General features: G+C 36.9%; 1 protein-coding gene across 1 annotated transcript in view; it reads left to right on the top strand.

Annotated features, from left to right (window-relative positions):
* Positions 1-18449, top strand: part of CNTN3 (contactin 3) — a 395354-nt gene that overhangs the window by 90671 nt on the left and 286234 nt on the right. The window contains exons 2-3 of the mRNA XM_043443181.1: positions 6816-6961; positions 8397-8530. Coding sequence (XP_043299116.1) covers positions 8476-8530 — 55 coding nt within the window. The 5' untranslated portion in view covers positions 6816-6961; positions 8397-8475. The remainder of the gene's footprint in view (positions 1-6815; positions 6962-8396; positions 8531-18449) is intronic.

Here is an 18449-nt window from a genome sequence, read left to right as displayed (position 1 = left end):
CTAAATAAATATATAGTAGCAATGAATGTTGTCGGGTAGACTTAAGAAGGATCCGTTGCTCCTCATCGCCACGTCATGAGGTCTGCAGTAATTTCCCATCCAGTAAGAAGTGAAGAAAACTCATGCAGTATTTATAATTACAGAAACTTGTCTTTGTTCATTTTATTTCTCGTTTAATTTGGAAAATGTCAAGGATAAGTATATACCACAGAATTTGCTTGTTATTTGGTTTTCCTGTTACCATTAAATGGGGTAGGACCCAGAAGTCTAAGACCCTTTCTTAGAGCAAGGTTCCTTTCACTGGAAGAATTAAATTTATTTATTTATTTTTTCATTTATTTTTATTAGTTGGAGGCTAATTACTTTACAATATTGTAGTGGTTTTTGCCATACACTGACATGAATCAGCCATGGATTTACATGTGTTCCCCATCCCGATCCCCCCTCCTGCCTCCCTCCCCATCCCATCCCTCTGGGTCTTCCCAGTGCACCATCCCTGAGCACTGGTCTCATGCATCCAATCTGGGCTGGTGATCTGTTTCACCCTTGATAGTATACTTGTTTCAATGCTATTCTCTCAGAACATCCCACCCTCGCCTTCTCCCACAGAGTTCAAAAGCCTGTTCTGTACATCTGTGTCTCTTTTTCTGTTTTGCATATAGGGTTATCATTACCATCTTTTAAAATTCCATATATATGTGTTAGTATACTGTATTGGTCTTTATCTTTCTGGCTTACTTCACTCTGTATCATGGGCTCCAGTTTCATCCATCTTATTAGAACTGATTCAAATGAATTCTTTTTAATGGCTGAGTAATATTCCATGGTGTATATGTACCACAGCTTCCTTATCCATTCATCTGCTGATGGGCATCTAGGTTGCTTCCATGTCCTGGCTATTATAAACAGTGCTGCGATGAACATTGGGGTGCACGTGTCTCTTTCAGATCTGGTTTCCTTGGTGTGTATGCCCAGGAGTGGGATTGCTGGATCATATGGCAGTTCTATTTCCAGTTTTTTAAGGAATCTCCACACTGTTCTCCATAGTGGCTGTACTAGTTTGCATTAAATTAAAAAAAATTCCCCACACGAACACCTTCACTCCGATTACCTTGGAAGAACATGAGCGTGCCAGTCTTTTTCAGGGATGAAGATTCCATTAGAAGATGCTGTAACTTTATTGAAACTTGGACTTGCTCCATAACACAACAGTCTTCAAGGATCGTTACTGCATGCCACCCCTGATTGGAGAGATGTTTGTAAAACATTGTGCCATGGAAATGGCCACATTATTTTGAGACTTATAGTGAAGCCAAAAATTGAAGTAAACCCTCTGTCAAGTATACATAGGAGTATCAACACTGTGTCTAATATTTTGAAGCAGAAAATAGCTTGGCATGATTTGGTAGCTGTGTCCTCTTTAGCTTGCACTTGGATGAAATTACTGCAACCAACTGAAAAATGGAATTGTATTTGTTTTTTCCTGAGGTGATATCAATGAAACTTCTTTGAGTTAAGGATAGAGAGATCTCCTGAGTTGCCAGAGAAGACCTCTTTGAGTTGAGGACAAAGTAAAAAGAGGCTCTGAAATCAACATGAGGTGTCTCAGAGTGTTCCAGTAGTATTTTTATATAGCTGATTAATCTACTGCAATGTGCACAAAAAGAGCTCTGATTCGCTACTGCCTGTGTACACTGATTGCTAAAAGATCAAACAAAAAAATTAACTGAATGTGAGAGATAAGATGCCTCTCCATCCCAAAGACTTTCATGATTTCAGCTTGTCAAGCTTTTCAACAGTGCCTTTTCAAGAGCATTTATTTTTTTAACATTTTTTTTCTTTCCAACATTCATGTTTTATATTAATCTCCATTTTGATTTATTTTTCATTGATTTCTGCATGAAAAAAGAAAGAAGAAATAAATCTGCAAAAAACATACACACACATGTGCACATGTACACAACTCACACACATACACACCCCACCTCTATGTAATAAATATAAACATGTAAAGGTATACACAACACAACAGACGTGTAACATCAATGTAAAAGAAAAAAATACCAGTGTAATAAAACAAATTGTGTACGAAACAAAAGTTATCTTATGTCAGTCTATCTGTATTTGGAATAGAGAGGTAAGTGGGTCCATAGATTTGATTTATTTCTCAAAAGGTACCTTAACCTATAGAAAGTAATGAATCACTGTTTTTTGCAGATTGTAGTCTAGTTGGAGAGAAAAGCTGTAGTCTCTCTAACTATGATGGAAGGTGTTGAAATTGTTGAGGGTCAGGGGAAGGATGATAAAGGGCTGTAAGTGTTCTTAAGAACAGGAGGGGGCTTGCAGTTGTCATTTGCCTTATTTGCTGATTGTACTTCTGTAAGCACAGAACTGTTGGTGTGAAGATAATATCAAGCTGGGCTCATTATATTCCCCCCACTTCTTAGCTGCTGCACACTTAGAAATTATAGTGAGGATGTATGTGGAATTGTCAAGAATCTTGGACTTGGAGCTCAGTGTTCATGTAAATTTCATCCTCTGCTTGTTCAATTTTAGCAGGAAAGAGGTTGAGCATGCAGAGTGGATCAACTACATTTTTGGAAGATGTAGAGATCATGAATGAATGAATGAGTATGAATGAAAACCAAGTGGTGTATGAAGCCTGATTTCTGAACTGGCATGATATGCAATCTTCTCAAGTGGTAAACTCATTTATTAGCTCACTACTGTGGTAGTATGTTGCATACCACAATGGTGAAGTAATTTCTCTATAAGACTCAAAATAAAACACCATATTCATCAGACTTTTATGTAGTTAATGATTAAACATTTTGATCTGCTAAACATCTGTAATCTGCTCAAGGCTTTTTGTGGGGGCTTTTGTTATGGGTTGGAAATAATGTATATTCTTGAATAGATTTTTGTTTCTCGAACATCAGAGTTGGAGGTGATTTTTTTTAGATGTGAGAAATGTGTTAAGCAATGTTTCTCAACAAAATTGCTATTGGGTTTGTCTCTTTGAAAAGGAGAGTAATCGTTAGGTATCTATTACTCTGATAGAAATGGAGTCAAGTAATTCTCACACCAAAACTTTCCACTACATGGAGAAACTTAACTGAGCATTTGTTAAGACTGCATTCAAAGTGTGTGTATGCATTTAATATTATCAAATATATATCAGTATTTCATGATCCACAAGCTTAGTAGCAATTTTGTAAAGTGTATGACAAAAGTCACAAATGGTCTCTTCCTTTAGAGCATTCAGGAACAACTATTTAGGGCATTTTTTGTTTTTAAGTCCAAGGTCTAGTATTTTTAACTCAGCTGAGATTAAGAATAGATAGTGCCATTGTTAATATGTATGAATGTGGGGGGCTTTTTAAAGACCACCATGAGAAACGTGTTATGAATATATTAAGCTTTAGCCGCCAGATGCAAATGTCTGTTAACAGAGAAAATTCTAAAGGGTATTTATTTTTTTCCTTGATTTAAAACATTTCTGTGACTGGTAGAATGTTTTTATTGTAGCAGATGACATTTTGATTTGTATTTGTCTTGCTTTATTAGCTTCCTTTGTGTTTATTTTGGCGTGGTGATTTCAGAAGGGAAATGAGCTTTAGTATGACCCTTCTCTCTGTGACAATACTTGGCAGCACTGACAAGTCAGGTCATGATTGTATTAATTACCTTCATTATTTATAAAGTCAGTGCCCCACTTTAGCAATGATTAAAAATGAGCAACATAATTTTTAAAATAATATTCTTGAATGAGGTTTCTTTTTATCCTCAAACTTTATACAGTGTGTGCCTATGTATGTATGTGAGCATATATAAGAATAATGGAATATATTTATTTCTTCTCTTAGATAGTTTGGTTAGTGTGGTCTAGTTTCTGATTTCTATGAATTTGCAAGAATGAAATTGGTGTCTTGCAAAATATGTTATATTTTTACCCTTTTAAGCCTGATACAGATTATAATATGTCTGATTCAAATGTTCACTATAAATCTGATCATGTTAACTCTGGTTAAAATTGTATATTGTATTCTAAGAGCTTTATCTTGATACTAATATTCTTAGCCAGACACAGAAGCTTGACCCTTATTATATATCTGCTGTCTCACCCCACAGTGAACTTGGCCATCTGCATTCCATCTCATCAGTCTTCTTTCTGTTCTTACAAGTCATGAACACTGAAGCCCCAGGGCCTTTGCATATTCTATCCCTTACAAGGAGAGTTGATTGCCAGAGCGTTTAACCAGCAATAGGGCATGGGCACTGACCAGTTGGGAGAGAAACGAACTAAAGCAGGATTCTGGAAGCTCTCTGCTGAGCCAGTCATTAGATTTTTAGGTCATGCATCTCGGTTTGTGGGCTGGGGTCCTGGTCCAGCCTGGGAGGCAAGGTGATAGTTGATGGGAAAGGGTCCAGACAATGGCTACTCACCAGCCTGCTTACCAACTGAAGGCCATACTAAGTCTTTGTGTATATCTGGAAAATTTCTTTCTGTCTTCACGTTGCAATACATACACAATCTGATTATATCATATCATATTTTCTTTTCTTCCATTTCCCTTCACTTCTTCAGAGGAGCTTCCCCTGACCTTCCTGATGAAGGTTATTCTCACTGACGTTTTCATTAGAAACTCCTGTCTCTTTACATTGTACCTTTCACAGTATCTTTCACAGTGTTCAGTTTACAAATAAACTTTGTAAGTAATTGAATCATATGTCACTCCCATTAGTTTGTATAATCCAGGAGGGCAGGGGTCATTAGTTAACTGACGGTCCCATCTCCACCTTCCTCCACTATTAAAATTTCAACACCTAATAGGAGGTAAATATTTATTGAATGGATGAATTCTCAAAAAGACTTTAGAACTTCTTTGAGCATGTTTATATTTTGCAAATGCAACTGGTATGCATGTTACTTGTGGGATGCATTGTTGAGTAGATAACATTTTTTTTTTTAAAGTGGCCATATTCTTAATGCCTGCTTGAACAATTTTCTGAAATAAATTTTTAAGTAGTGGTGGCTGTATCCCATGCTGTTATTTATCTTTTCTTTCCAGTAGAAATGCTTCTCACTCACTTGGTGTCCAGTGAAATGATTTAATCTTCAGAGCTGATTTATTCATTTTCCTTAAAGCTCAGCAAGAAAAATTACTTAAAAGCCTACAATAATGTACAGGGTGTTGGGAGCATTGGAACAGTCAGTGGTGGATAAGCTGTGGTCCTACCTTCAGAGACACTTCAGTCTAGTAATTTTCTCTTTATCCCATTTATAAGCATTTATAATATTTTGTTTTCCCATTGCCGTATTAGCATGTAGAGCATATATTTTGCTCTCTGTAGACCATAGAGCAAAGCCTCATATTTATTTGGATGCATTTTAATGACTGTGATAATGTTTCCACAGGATCTTCTGCTAAAATTTATCCTTGTTTTTTTCTTGAAAATTCCAACAATCTGTTCTTTTTAAGTCTACTATTTTGTTATTAACAAATTCTTTTTTAAGTACATTTAATGTATAAGCTGGATAGCTTTAACTTCTCAAAGAAGGAAGTATTATTTCAATCATTGTTAGACTCCTCAAGGGTTTCCTGTGTTTGAGACTTAACTGTTGTCCCCAGACTTTAATATTCCTTGCAACTGCTTCCTAGCTTTTTATGAATATTTGACATTTCATGTATCATATTATTGCATTTAATGTTTCCAATGCCTTTTATGAATAACTGTCATTGTATTTATTTGAAATGTTATTTTTTTTCAGTTTTCTACTGGGTATATATTTGTATAGCACAGCAAGTGTGAGAAGAGTGACACATACACTATAGTATCCTCACATACATGGTGGTGGTTGTTCAGTCATTCAGTTGTGTCCAGCTCTTTGCAACCCCGTTGACTGTAGCATACCAGGCTTCCCTGTCCATCACCGTCTCTTGGAGCTTGCCCAAACGTAGGTCCATTGAATCAGTGAGGCCGTCCAACCATCTTGTCCTCTGTCATCCCCTTCTCCTGCCTTCAGTCTTTCCCAGCATCACAGTCTTTGCTGATGAGTCAGCTCTTCACATTAGGTGTGCCAAGTATTGGAGCTTTAGTTTCAGCATCAGCCCTTCCAATGAATATTCAGCATTGATTTCCTTTAGGATTGACTGATTTCATCTCCTTGCAGTCCACGGGACTCGTGCAAGGCTGTCATATTTAAGTGTAATGTAGAATCATTTAAGTTATTATTCATGTTAATGGCTGAAAATAAATATAGGGACTTCCCTGGTGGTCCAGTGGCTAAGACTCTGTGCTCCCAATGCAGGAAGCCTGGGTTCAATCCCTGGTCAGGGAACTAGATCCCACATTTCAGAACTAAAGATCTCGCAAGTCACAACTAAGACCCAGCACAGTCAAATAAGTAAATAATATATTTAAAAAAATTTTTTTGAATATCTTACTGATTGAGCAGAAAAAAGAAAGGCAGGCTAGGTAACTGAAACCCTTTGTTCCAGGTGGGGGAAATCAACCACTGGAAAGCTTTGAGAAGCAATGATTGAATGAGGTAGAATATGTGTCCTTCCTTCTGTACTTAAATCATTTCATGATTTTGGGCATAAGTCTCTTGGAACTGAATGCTATTGAAAATAGCTTCAAAACATCTCCGCTTCATATGCACAGTGTGACAGACACCACATGTGACTCATTCATATTCTCTTTCCTTTTTCACTTAAGTACACACATCACTTCCGGTTGCCACCTAATGCCTTTTTTGATTGGACCTAATGGCTTTTCTTTTTGTTTTGTTTTGTTTTGTTTTCTTCTAGAGCCATTTACCACCCCTTTGAGAGGCTAGAAGTGCTGGGTCATTAATACTCCCTGAAAACAGCCTCCAAACAGTGACTCCTGGGAGTTGGCGTATAAGTACCTCAGCTCCCTTGCCCCTTGGCAAGAATAACTGGACAACTCAAGGGTACCTCTGTCCTTACTCTGAGGCATATGTTCTACACAAGCTGGACTTCAGAGTTTTCCCAGAAGGAATAACCTCTGCTTAGCTCTCACATCTTACCCTTTACTGTCTGTCTTCCTTTCTCTTTCACTTTTCCATGTCCTGACTGATTTTATTGTTCACCTCTCATCTAAACTGCTTGCACTTGAATTCGTTTTGCAGTGTTTGCGTTAAGGGGAGCCTTAATAGTGAAAAATGGTCACAGATCCCATGATGGTGTAAGTTGTCAACCTGCAGTTCTTAGAGGAGTAGTTCTCAATTGTATTTCCATCTATCTCAGATTCCCATAGGCCGAGTCACAGTTATGCCTAAATCCCAGAATTCTGGTTGCAGTTTTACCTCTTACTCCCTCTGCCTCCCCCAGGAATTGTATTGTAATGAACAAGAGCAACATCATATAGCAGTAACTGATTTAATAACTTGTTTTAAGTATGTAAGTTGCAAGATATCATGTTTTTACTCTTGAAACTGTCATTTGGGACACACTTAATTCTAACTGAATACATCACATGTCATGGCAAGATCCTGTAGTTAAGCACTACTGAGATTGCTCTCCTTTTAGCCCAATCCATAGCAGCTGCTGACTGAAAGTTATACACATTCTCTGCTAAAATGACTGACATTAAAGTCGTTAATTCTCCTGTGTGGAACCATTTGAGTTTCAGCAATCAAAAAGTGATTTTCTGATTTTATGCGTGTGTGCATCTAGCCTACTTGATCATTAACCATGCAGTTGAGGTAGTTTCAGATAGCCACCAAAAATGACACAGGATATTCACATAATTATCTACTCTCAGCCAGCACATTCAAGTTTATGAAAATTCAAGAAAGCAAAAAATAAGGTAGTTCCATTTGCAAGATTATCTGACTGAACAATTTTCATTGTTAGCATTTTTATCTCTTTTATGAAGCTTATGTAATTGAGGGCTTTCTACAGTTGTTCCTGAAAAAAAGGCTTAGGATGAACGTTGACAATGTTATTTATAATTTATATGTCTTATGAAGGATTAAGAGACTATGAAAAGCAGTGCTTCAAGATATCTGCTGATTTGACTCATTTAGTCTAACCAAAATTATTATCATGAAAGAAAATGAGAAAAATTTTAATTTCAAGGCCGTATTTTATTTGTTATGATTACTATCTAGCAAAGTTTTAATATTTAATGTTTTAGTTTTGTTGGACATTTCTAATTTTGTGAAGCTTCCTCCGTATGCCTATCAGTTACATAAAGAGTTTTTTAAGTATCTACATACTATACATCTTTATTTGCACCAAAAGGATTCATTTCATTTGGGGATTTTGGGTGTTGTGAATGGTACAGTTTTATGAGAAGAAAATCTACATTTTAAAGCAATTCATTTTTTTAAAGTCTGACTTCTTTGTATATATATTTTACAGATAAAAGGATTTACCCGAAGACTAAGCATCTATTCATCAAAAACTGGACAAGAGTTACTCTTGCTTTTGGAAGTTAAAGATGTTGTTGTCATGGAAGCATTTGATCCTCCTTTCATTCATTGGCTGCCTAGGAGGTAATAATAAACTGTATTTTCTAAGTTGAAGTTAGAACTATGCTTGAGTCATATGTTAAATAATTTTTAAATGTTAAACAATACTGTACAAATCTTTTTTTCCCAGAAACAAAATACTACTTTTCTGATAAATGGAGTCTTGTTTTGCTTCCTAATTTTTGCCTATTTTACTTTCATCACAAATATAGTGTCACTTACTATAACAGATCTAGTTTAGTGCTATGAATATAACAACCCAGAACTTGAGAATAGTAGTGAGTGTATGACATTTTCTCCAAAATGTTTAAATCTTGTAAACTTTAGTATAAAGAAAGAATATAGATTTTACAGAATTTCAGTATTTTCATGTCTAATCTTAAAAACAATACAGTTTTTCTTCTACCAAATAACTTATTTAAGGGAATAAAAATAAAGATAGAATTTTAATTTTTTAAACTTTGAAAATTTGTAGCTTGGAACAGAACAAAAAAGGGAAAGATTCTCCTATATCCACCATACAAAAGCAACTCGTAAAATATGTTTCATTTTGTTTGTTTTGCTTCATTTTCTGGAACAGTAGAGGAATAAAGACAAAGATTGCTTTAAATGAAGTAATATATGTACAATGATTAATTTTTTTTTTGCTTTTTCATCTTATTACTTTATTTCTTTTTATTATAAAATTTCTCCAGTACCTAAACAGTTGAAAGAATGGTACGATGAATACCCACATATGCACCATTTTATTGTATCTTTAATTGTACTTATTCTATCTATATATACATGTATATGCATTTTCCATTTATTGATAGATTGACTACATCACTTGAAAGTAGGTTACAGAAGTTTTCACCTCTCACCTCCCAAAATTTAAGTATCTGTCTCCTGAGAAGATGACCTATTTTCTAGATGAACAAGTTCTTTTTGATACTTAAGGAAAGTAGAAAAAAATGTGGCCTGTCATTTTTCTTTTCTAAGAGGAGAAAATTTGTGTAGAATGAGGTCAAATGCAGTGTCAGGTAAAACATATGTTACTTGAAGACATGTTTATATTGGAGTAGACTTCTGAGCCCTTATGGTAAATTTTAAACATTCTTAAAATATTTAAATGATACTTACACCTTCAACTTTTAAAATAAACTTTTTTTTTAAGCAGGTTGTTCCCTGATGCCTCAGTTTTATTTTCTAAAAGATTTTCTTTGCTACTAACCTAGTATTGAGCAAAAAAGAATAATTATTTTAAATTTTTACTGTTTTAAATAGTCTTTGGAGAAGATTGACACAGATATGAAAGTAATTTTTTTTCTTGCGCTGTTTCCTTCATTTAAAAAAATTTTAAATTTGAATTCTGTTGTTAAAGGAGAAAAATGAAAGGAAATATACTTCAGCAGTATTATTATTCACAATGTCAACTTTCATAGAAACAACCTCGAAATTTTACAGTTACTTGGAAGCGGGTAGATATACTCAGAAAGTGGAAGTATAGCTAAAGGAAGTGAGATTAGTGTGTCAAAGGTTTAAAATTTTGAGTTGTAATTTGGCACTATGTACAAATTGTATTGATTGCTTTCAGTAACTTAGATGTTTTACACTTATGACACTGCTTTCTTATAGAGAAAGCAGTAAAAGCAGTATTCATTTACAAAATATTAAAACGTTGTTTAAAAAGTTTTAAAGGAACACTTGATTTTCTAGGTATGTTAAAAAACTATAAAAGTTAGTAAAGGAGAATTGGATTAATATATGATAAATTACATATAGAGTATAACTTACAGAATTGGTAATCTTTACAATTACAATATGGAGAAGAATTTGTCTCTGACCAATTTTCTAAAGAGTATTGATTGCATACAGTTCTTTATATACTGAATATTGGTACTCTTTTTGCATTTATATAAAATTTAGATAAAAAGCCAGCTTGTGAGTATGATATTCTGTTAACCAATCTTGGGTCACTTTTTAAATATTAAATTTAAAATCTGTTCATGATGTGGTAGGTATCTATAAATAAATACCAAGTAAAGACATATTATGTGAATTCACTACTTAGAGTTTATCCAAAGACATTAACTCAATAAATAGAGCAAATGCTTGATAATTTTGACTTTCTGTTTTCTCAGATCTAAGCTTTCTGTTATCCATTATTTTGTGCATTTTAAAAACTATTTCCTTCTATTGTTTTGTCTCTGCAGCAAAGAGGCAAATTGCAATTTTGAGCTGGCAGTTTTTCCTAAGATGAACATGATCATTTTTTTTCCTCGAAAAACCAGGCTGCATTCACTCTTTAAAATATATTTATTAAGCATGTATTATAAACTGCACATTGTTTCCAGAAGAAAAGGGACAGAGATCTGTGTCATGTGGGGTTTATATTCACTCAGGTTGTGGAAGAGAATAACAGTGAGTTAGTAGATGATGGAGCTATGAAGAAAAATAAGCAGCATAACATGAAAGTTTGGGGGGCTGGGGCATGAGTTACCATTTTAAATGACGTCTTCAGATTCATCCTCATAGAGAAGGTGATATTTGGCACAGAGACTTAGCAGTGAACAAGCTGACCTTGTGGGTATTTAGGGAAGAGAGCTTCAGGCAGAGTCAGCAATCCATGCAAGTGTTTAATATATGACATGCTGAGTATTTCTTGAAATAGCAGGAAAGTTAGCCTAGTTGGATATGGAAGAGTTATGGAAAAGAAGTAGTAGGTGAAAGTCAAGAAGTAATGTGGAGATGGATGTAGCAGAAAATGAAGGCCTTGTGTATCACTGAAAATATTTACTGCTCTTGCTTTGAATGCCCTCAGGAGCCATGGTGTGATTTGATCAGGGCAGTGATGTAATTTGGCGTATTTTTTTTTAAGGACCTGGCTGGATGTTGTGTTGCGGATTGATTGTAGAGATACAGGTGAGCAAGCAGAGGCTGCAGTAGGAAGTTAATGCTGTAATCAGGGAAGGGATGTTGGTAGCTGACTTCAGGGTGGTAGCAGGGGTTGTTGATGTTCAGTTGCTAAGTTGTGTCTGACTCTTTGTGACCCCATGGACTACAGCATGCCAGGCAGGCTTCCCTGTCCTTCACTGTCTCCTGGAGTTTGCTCAAACTCACGTCCATCGAATTGGTGATGCCATCCAGCCATCTCATCCTCTGTCACCTCCTTCTCCTGCCCTCAATCTTTCCCAGCCATCAGGCCTCAGCTCTTCTCATCAGGTGGCTAAAGTATCAGGGTGGTAGTCAGATTTTGGATATATTTTGAATATATATTCATGAGTATTTGTGGATGGGATGTATGTGGAATATGAGAAAAAAGAAAGGCTTGAAGATGACCTCAAGGCTCAAGTGTCACATTGTGTCCACTTGAAGAGGTGTACCTTGTGAATGAAATGAAGAACCGGCAGAAGACAGGGATGAGTTTTCCAAACTGAAGGTCATTACGAAGTAAGGGATTAAAAGATCGATTCTTGGATCATGTCGAGCATTTTTATTAGAATAAATAAAATAAGCATAAAGTATAATGTATCAGCATTCACTGTCCATTTTGTAAATATAGTCTGTTGAGCAATTCTAGGCATTTGAGATATACCCGTGAACAAAACAGACAATGTCCCAGTCCTCCTAGAGCTGTCCTTTTAATATATGTGAATTGATCTTACATATGTTTTATGAGTCTTGATCTTACATATGTTTTTTACTGAGTTGCTATGAAAAAAGTTGAGAACTATGTAGAAAACAGAGAGTTAGAGATAAGAACCCTCCAGAAGTCTAAGAAACCAGAAAAAGAAGTAACAGATAAGGAAAATAATAGTGCAGACTTCAAAATTAGTAATACTAATAGTACTCATTAATGGATGTTTAGGCACTGTGGAATATCCTTACTTAGGTCATCTAATGAACAAAAGTACAGTGAAACAGATATTATTGCTTCTGTTTTGGAAGTGAGGAAACAGTCCCTATAAGTTTAAGTAGCTTGCCATGTGTGCATGTACATACACGCATAGACTTTCCTGGTTGGCTCAAACAGTGAAGAATCCACTTGCAATGCACGAGACCTGGGTTTGATCCCTGGGTCGGGAGGTTCCCTTGGAGAAGGGCATGGCAGCCCTTTCCAGTATTCGCGCCTGGAGAATCCCAGGGATAGAGGAGCCTGGTGGGCTACAGTCCATGGGATCACAAAGAGTTGGAAACTACTTAGTGACTTAACACACAAGTTCCAATCTATATGATTATCCCAAGATTTCTTTTTATCTTTCCAATCAGAATATAGCTCCCTAATCACTAGAATTTATCCCTTCAGTAGTTGGTCTTCTGGAATGAAGTGAGAGGTATCGGCGTTGGGTTAAAAATTACCAGGACCCAAAGAAATCATTGTTTTGCTCCTTCATTACCTACTAGTTCATTGCTTAGCTATTTTAGACACTTTTTATGTTCACTGTCTGCTGAGCCACTAGCCACATATGCTAGCTGAACTCTTGAAATGTACCTAGTCCCAACTGAAATGTGCCCTCGTGGAGACTGTAAAATGCATCCAGAATATAAAAGACTTGTTACCAAAAATACTGAGTTAAAATAAATTATTTAAATATCTCAGTAATTTATATTGAATTAAATGCTGCTTTGATAATAATTAAGTTATATTTGGTCAAGTAAAAGCATTATTAAAATTAATTTAAGTTGTTTCTTTTAACCTTTTTAATGTGATTACTAGAAATTATAAAATATTTTTTTTTAATTTTTTATTTATTTATTTATTTTTTTTGTCATACATTGATATGAATCAGCCATAGATTTACACGTATTCCCCATCCCGATCCCCCCTCCCACCTCCCTCTCCACCCGATTCCTCTAGGTCTTCCCAGTGCACCAGGCCCGAGCACTTGTCTCATGCATCCCACCTGGGCTGGTGATCTGTTTCACCATAGATAGTATACATGCTGTTCTTTTGAAATATCCCACCCTCACATTCTCCCACAGAGTTCAAAAGTCTGTTCTGTATTTCTGTGTCTCTTTTTCTGTTTTGCATATAGGGTTATCGTTACCATCTTTCTAAATTCCATATATATGTGTTAGTATGCTGTAATGTTCTTTATCTTTCTGGCTTACTTCACTCTGTATAAGGGGCTCCAGTTTCATCCATCTCATTAGGACTGGTTCAAATGAATTCTTTTTAACAGCTGAGTAATATTCCATGGTGTATATGTACCACAGCTTCCTTATCCATTCATCTGCTGATGGGCATCTAGGTTGCTTCCATGTCCTGGCTATTATAAACAGTGCTGCGATGAACATTGGGGTGCACGTGTCTCTTTCAGATCTGGTTTCCTCAGTGTGTGTGCCCAGAAGTGGGATTGCTGGGTCATATATATATATTACTTGTATTATATTTCTTATGGACAGCATGGCTCTTTATATTTTTAAAATAGAAACTTGACCATCTTGCAAAGATCTTCCAATATCTAATATCTCAAAGTAGCCTACATCTGGGGAACTAATGAGAACTTTCTAATTTCCCATGAAAAGTTATAAATATTTCCTGAGTGTTAGCAGCAAATACTCAATCCTTTGTCAGATGAGTTCAGATTTCAAGTACCATTGCTTCGTGAGAGTAGATAAGATAAATCCTTCATCAGTGCATGTGAAAATTCTAAACTTTGCAGAGAATATTCTGTTTTGTTTTTACTTAATCTTCCAGTGGGTCTAGCAAGGTTTATAGGTGTTTTGAAAAGAGAAACATCCTTGGATAACTGAAATTATTGTTGATGTCTAGTTTAAAACACCACCCTGGAAAATATCATATTTCTGTAAAAGTTCTAGTGTTCTTATCTCATCAGATTATTCTCTTAGATTTGTAGTCAGCAGTCACCATATTGGAATCTGTTATTATTTTGAACTAGAAATAACTTGTGAACATAAGTAGCCGTCAATCCAAGAAGGAATTAGTTGTAGAAGGGAAGAGGATATTTAGTTGTCCTTAACTTTCTTGTAGTGGATATTCTGTTGGTGTCTCCAGTGTCAACTGTTTACTGCTGTCATGAAACAGCCCTGAAGCCTGGAAGAGACTAACCCCATGCAGAGCTCTACGGATAGACCCCTCTGATTTGCCCCAGTGATTGGCCTAAGCCATTGAGCTTAAGGGATTTTTTTTCCCCCATAAATTTGGTTAAATCAAGGACATTCTGTTCAAACTTTAGGAAAAGTGCCCTTTCTCCTAGTGTATCTGAATGAGGAATCCTGGCATCCTGGTTGCATCAGGTGTCCAGCCTATAATCACATGGGAAGCCAGCCTGACGGCAAAGCTGACTCTCTGCATTCAGATCAGAGAAATCAGAAGACACCAGCCCCTTGATGAAATCATGTTGACATGCCCCCTCTGGCTTCCACGTCATCCAAAGCAGAAAACGCCCCTCCTCTAGACCCTATGACCTGGCATAACCCTTATTCCACAGAGCTGCTTGACCTATGAAATGTATGTTTGCCTCTTCAGGACCTACCAAGGCAGTGAAGGTTATGTCCACTCATAGGTATCCCTGAATGTATTATAACTGAGAAAAGACTTTAGCTTTATGAGAAGATTTAGATCATCTAGATTAAATCATTTTTTTAAATTGTTGATATTATAATTGAGGCTAAACTGTGTGATCATTAGGCATGAGCCTTGGCTTCCTTTAACAGTATAGATTTAATAATGGACAACTTGTACAAAGAAAATACACATATTGGGGCTGCATTTGCACATCATAAACTGCCCGTTTTAAAGCTGATAGTTTGTGTGCAAATACAAACCAAACTGAGCTTATTGGCACACATCTTAGAGTACCCTCAGTCATAGATTCCATCCTGTTCTTTGTCATCTTAACATGAAAACTTTCTGCACTAGTCTTTCATCCAAATAGTGATTAAGGAAAGTTTTGGAAACAGAATACACATTTCAATTTTCTCTTTGAGATAATTGAGGAATATTGTTCAATTGATTTAATAACTGCCACCCTTGTAATCATTGAGAAAATGAGTTTGTGGCATTGGATGTGGCGCTTCTAGTAAACTGTTTCCATAAACTCAAACAGCTGTCATTTTTCTCTGTGTGTAATATGATGTTATAGCATTGATACTGGTGAAATGGAGACATCACTGACCTCTGCTTATAAATCTTGACATACTCCATGATTTCACCAGTAAACTTATTTCAAATCATTCCCTCAGTTGCACCATCCTCAGTCTTGAATTTCTTTTCATTTGTACTATTTAAATCTTGACAGTTTATCAGAGTTTGCATGTGAAAATCAGGGAGAGGAAAAGCAAGCGTCGTTGGTGTGTTTTGCTCCTGTAATTGATCTCCAGATAATGGATTTTTGTAAGCTTTGTGGTGACTAAGAAGGCTTTGGGGGGGACTTAAAAAATAATGTATGTTGGAAATGCTGTTAGAGTTCAACAAGCACATAAGATTAAATAAAACCCACAATTTTATTTAGCTCTTAAAATAGCTATTGTCTCAAAAGTTTCTGTTGATTAGTTCACTGACTCCTGCAAATAAAGTGCTCATTCAAACCAATTTAATTGACTATTGCCTAAGTGGTAAGCAGTCTTAAAGTACTCATCACATGAAAGTGTTTTTAAGTACCTCTGTGCAAATTATGTCTTCTATGAATTGTATTAGCAGAGCTAAATGGTCTGGGCTCCTGGGATGTGAGGGTGCATTCTTAAGTATTAGCTCATGAATAATGTTGAACTTTGAGTATAAGACAGTCACACATGTACGTATACATTTATACAAACCACAACAAAAGGAATCTTGATTCTAGTCAATAACACTTTTTTTTTTTTTTGCTAATATGCCTGTAAGCAAAGAGAAGGCAGGGTTTATGCTGTTATACTAAGTTATACTTCCTCTTCATTGTCCCCCTTTCTCACCTTATCCCTACTCCCACTTTAGTATATGTTTCCATGGGCAGCTCTTGTCTTTATTATCTCTCATCTCAACTGTTGCCCTGGCCTTGCTCCTCCTCTCTGTGCCTGCTTTTCCTTCCTTTCGGCAGTGCATCTTATACATTGCAACCAGAGTTTTCTTTTTGTGCAGCCATCCTACAGGCATTTACAGAGTGTCTGCTTTGTGTGAGGCATTGCAATAAGTGCTTTGGAGAAGTCCACGATGAATCAGTCAGGTTGCATTCTGTCTGAGAGTGAAAGAAGGCACATGCAGACAATGAGAGGAGAAAAAATGCTAAGATTTTTGTTTTTCAGTTAGTCATGTCTGACTCTTTGTGACCCCATGGACTGCAGCACACCAGGCCTCCCTGTCTTTCCCATCTCCCAGAGCTTGCTCAAACCCATGTCCATTGAATCAGTGATGCCATCCAACCATCTTGTCCTCTGTTGTCCCCTTCTCCTCCTGCCTTCAATCTTTCTCAGCGTCAGGGTCTTTTCTGACGAGTTGTCTTTTTGCATCAGGTGGCCAAAGTGTTGGAGCTTTAGTTCCAGTATCAGTCCTTCTCATGAATATTCAGGATTGATTTCCTTTAGGATTAATTGGTTTGAGCTTGCAGTCCAGGAGACTCTCAAGAGTCTTCTCCAACACCACAGTTCAAGGCATCAGTTCTTTGGTGTTAAGCCTTCTTTATTGTCCAACACTCACATTCATACATGACTACTGGAATAACCATAGTTTTGACTATATGGACCTTTGTCAGCAAAGTAACATCTCTGCTTTTTAATATGCTGTCTAGGTTTGACATAACTATTCTTCCAAGAAGCAAATATCATTTAATTTCGTGGCTGCAGGTTTAGGATCCTATTTAAGAAAACTAGGCTTCCCTGGTGGCTCTGACGGTAAAGAATCTGCCTGCATTTCAGAAGACCTGAGTTCAGTCTCTGGGTTGGGAAGACCTTCTGGAGAAAGTATACTACCCACTCCAGTATTCTTGCTTGGAGAATCCCATGGACTGAGGAGCTTGGTAGGCTATAGTTCACTGGGTCGCAAAGAGTCAGACATGACTTGAAATGAATGGACAGAAAGTGTTGCCCTAGAGAGACTGGGCTGCTGAAAGGAAAATGGTGCCTATGACGTAGAGCCACTTTGAATTCAAAAAGTGTGAGGCTTAATTGGTATTAGCTCGCTTGGAATTGCCTTGATGGGCCAGCTGGCTGAGGGATCACATTGTTGTTGCTAATAAAATTCTAGCCCTGGCCTCTGTGTTTAATCTCCTTTTCTTTCCCTCTTGAGGACTGTCAAGTGCTTTTCTGGAATAGGTTGTGGACACACACTAATGTGTATTGCTTCAAGTGACTGCTGATTCATCCCGCCCATCCCAGAGTGTTGGGAGTTGGGTTCTTGAGTGTGCTGTGTGTATCCTCTATACTGTGTCTGTGGCGTCTCGCTGATCAGCATGTGAGCCTGATTGGAAATTCCTGCCAGTGCGGAAATCAGCCATTTCCTCACAAATATCAGTTGTCAGTGCCTCTGAGCTTACACAAAAATTATGACCATCATTGCTTGGCTGTCCTCGGTGCTAAGTACTGTGCAAGGTGTTTTAGTACATGTTTCTGTAATTCCCACATCATTTTATTTATTTGTTTGTTTATGACTGTGCTGGGTGTTCATTGCTACATGCATGTGGGCTTTGATCTAGCTGTGGCAAGCAGAGGCTGCTCTGTAGTTACGGTGCACAGGCTTCTCGTTGTGGTGGCTTCTCTTGTTGTGGAGCACTGGCTCTAGGACACATGGACTTCAGTAGTTGTGGTACATGGGCTCAGTGGTTGTGGCACTTGGAGTTACTTGCTCCATGACAGGTGGCATCATACTGGACCAGGGATTGAACCCCTGTCTTCTGCATTGGCAGGCAGATCCTATACCACTGAGCCATCAGTGAAGCCTTCTCACATACTTTCTGTCTTTCGTTTTATCTCAGTTTTAAAACTTCTTTTTCGGGTGGAGAGGGAGGTGGGAGGGGGGATCGGG

This window comes from Cervus canadensis, chromosome 22 (genome assembly GCF_019320065.1).
Source record: "Cervus canadensis isolate Bull #8, Minnesota chromosome 22, ASM1932006v1, whole genome shotgun sequence".
NCBI lineage: Eukaryota > Metazoa > Chordata > Mammalia > Artiodactyla > Cervidae > Cervus > Cervus canadensis.
Note: the sequence above shows the minus strand (reverse complement) of the source record. Positions and strands in the feature narration are given on the sequence as shown.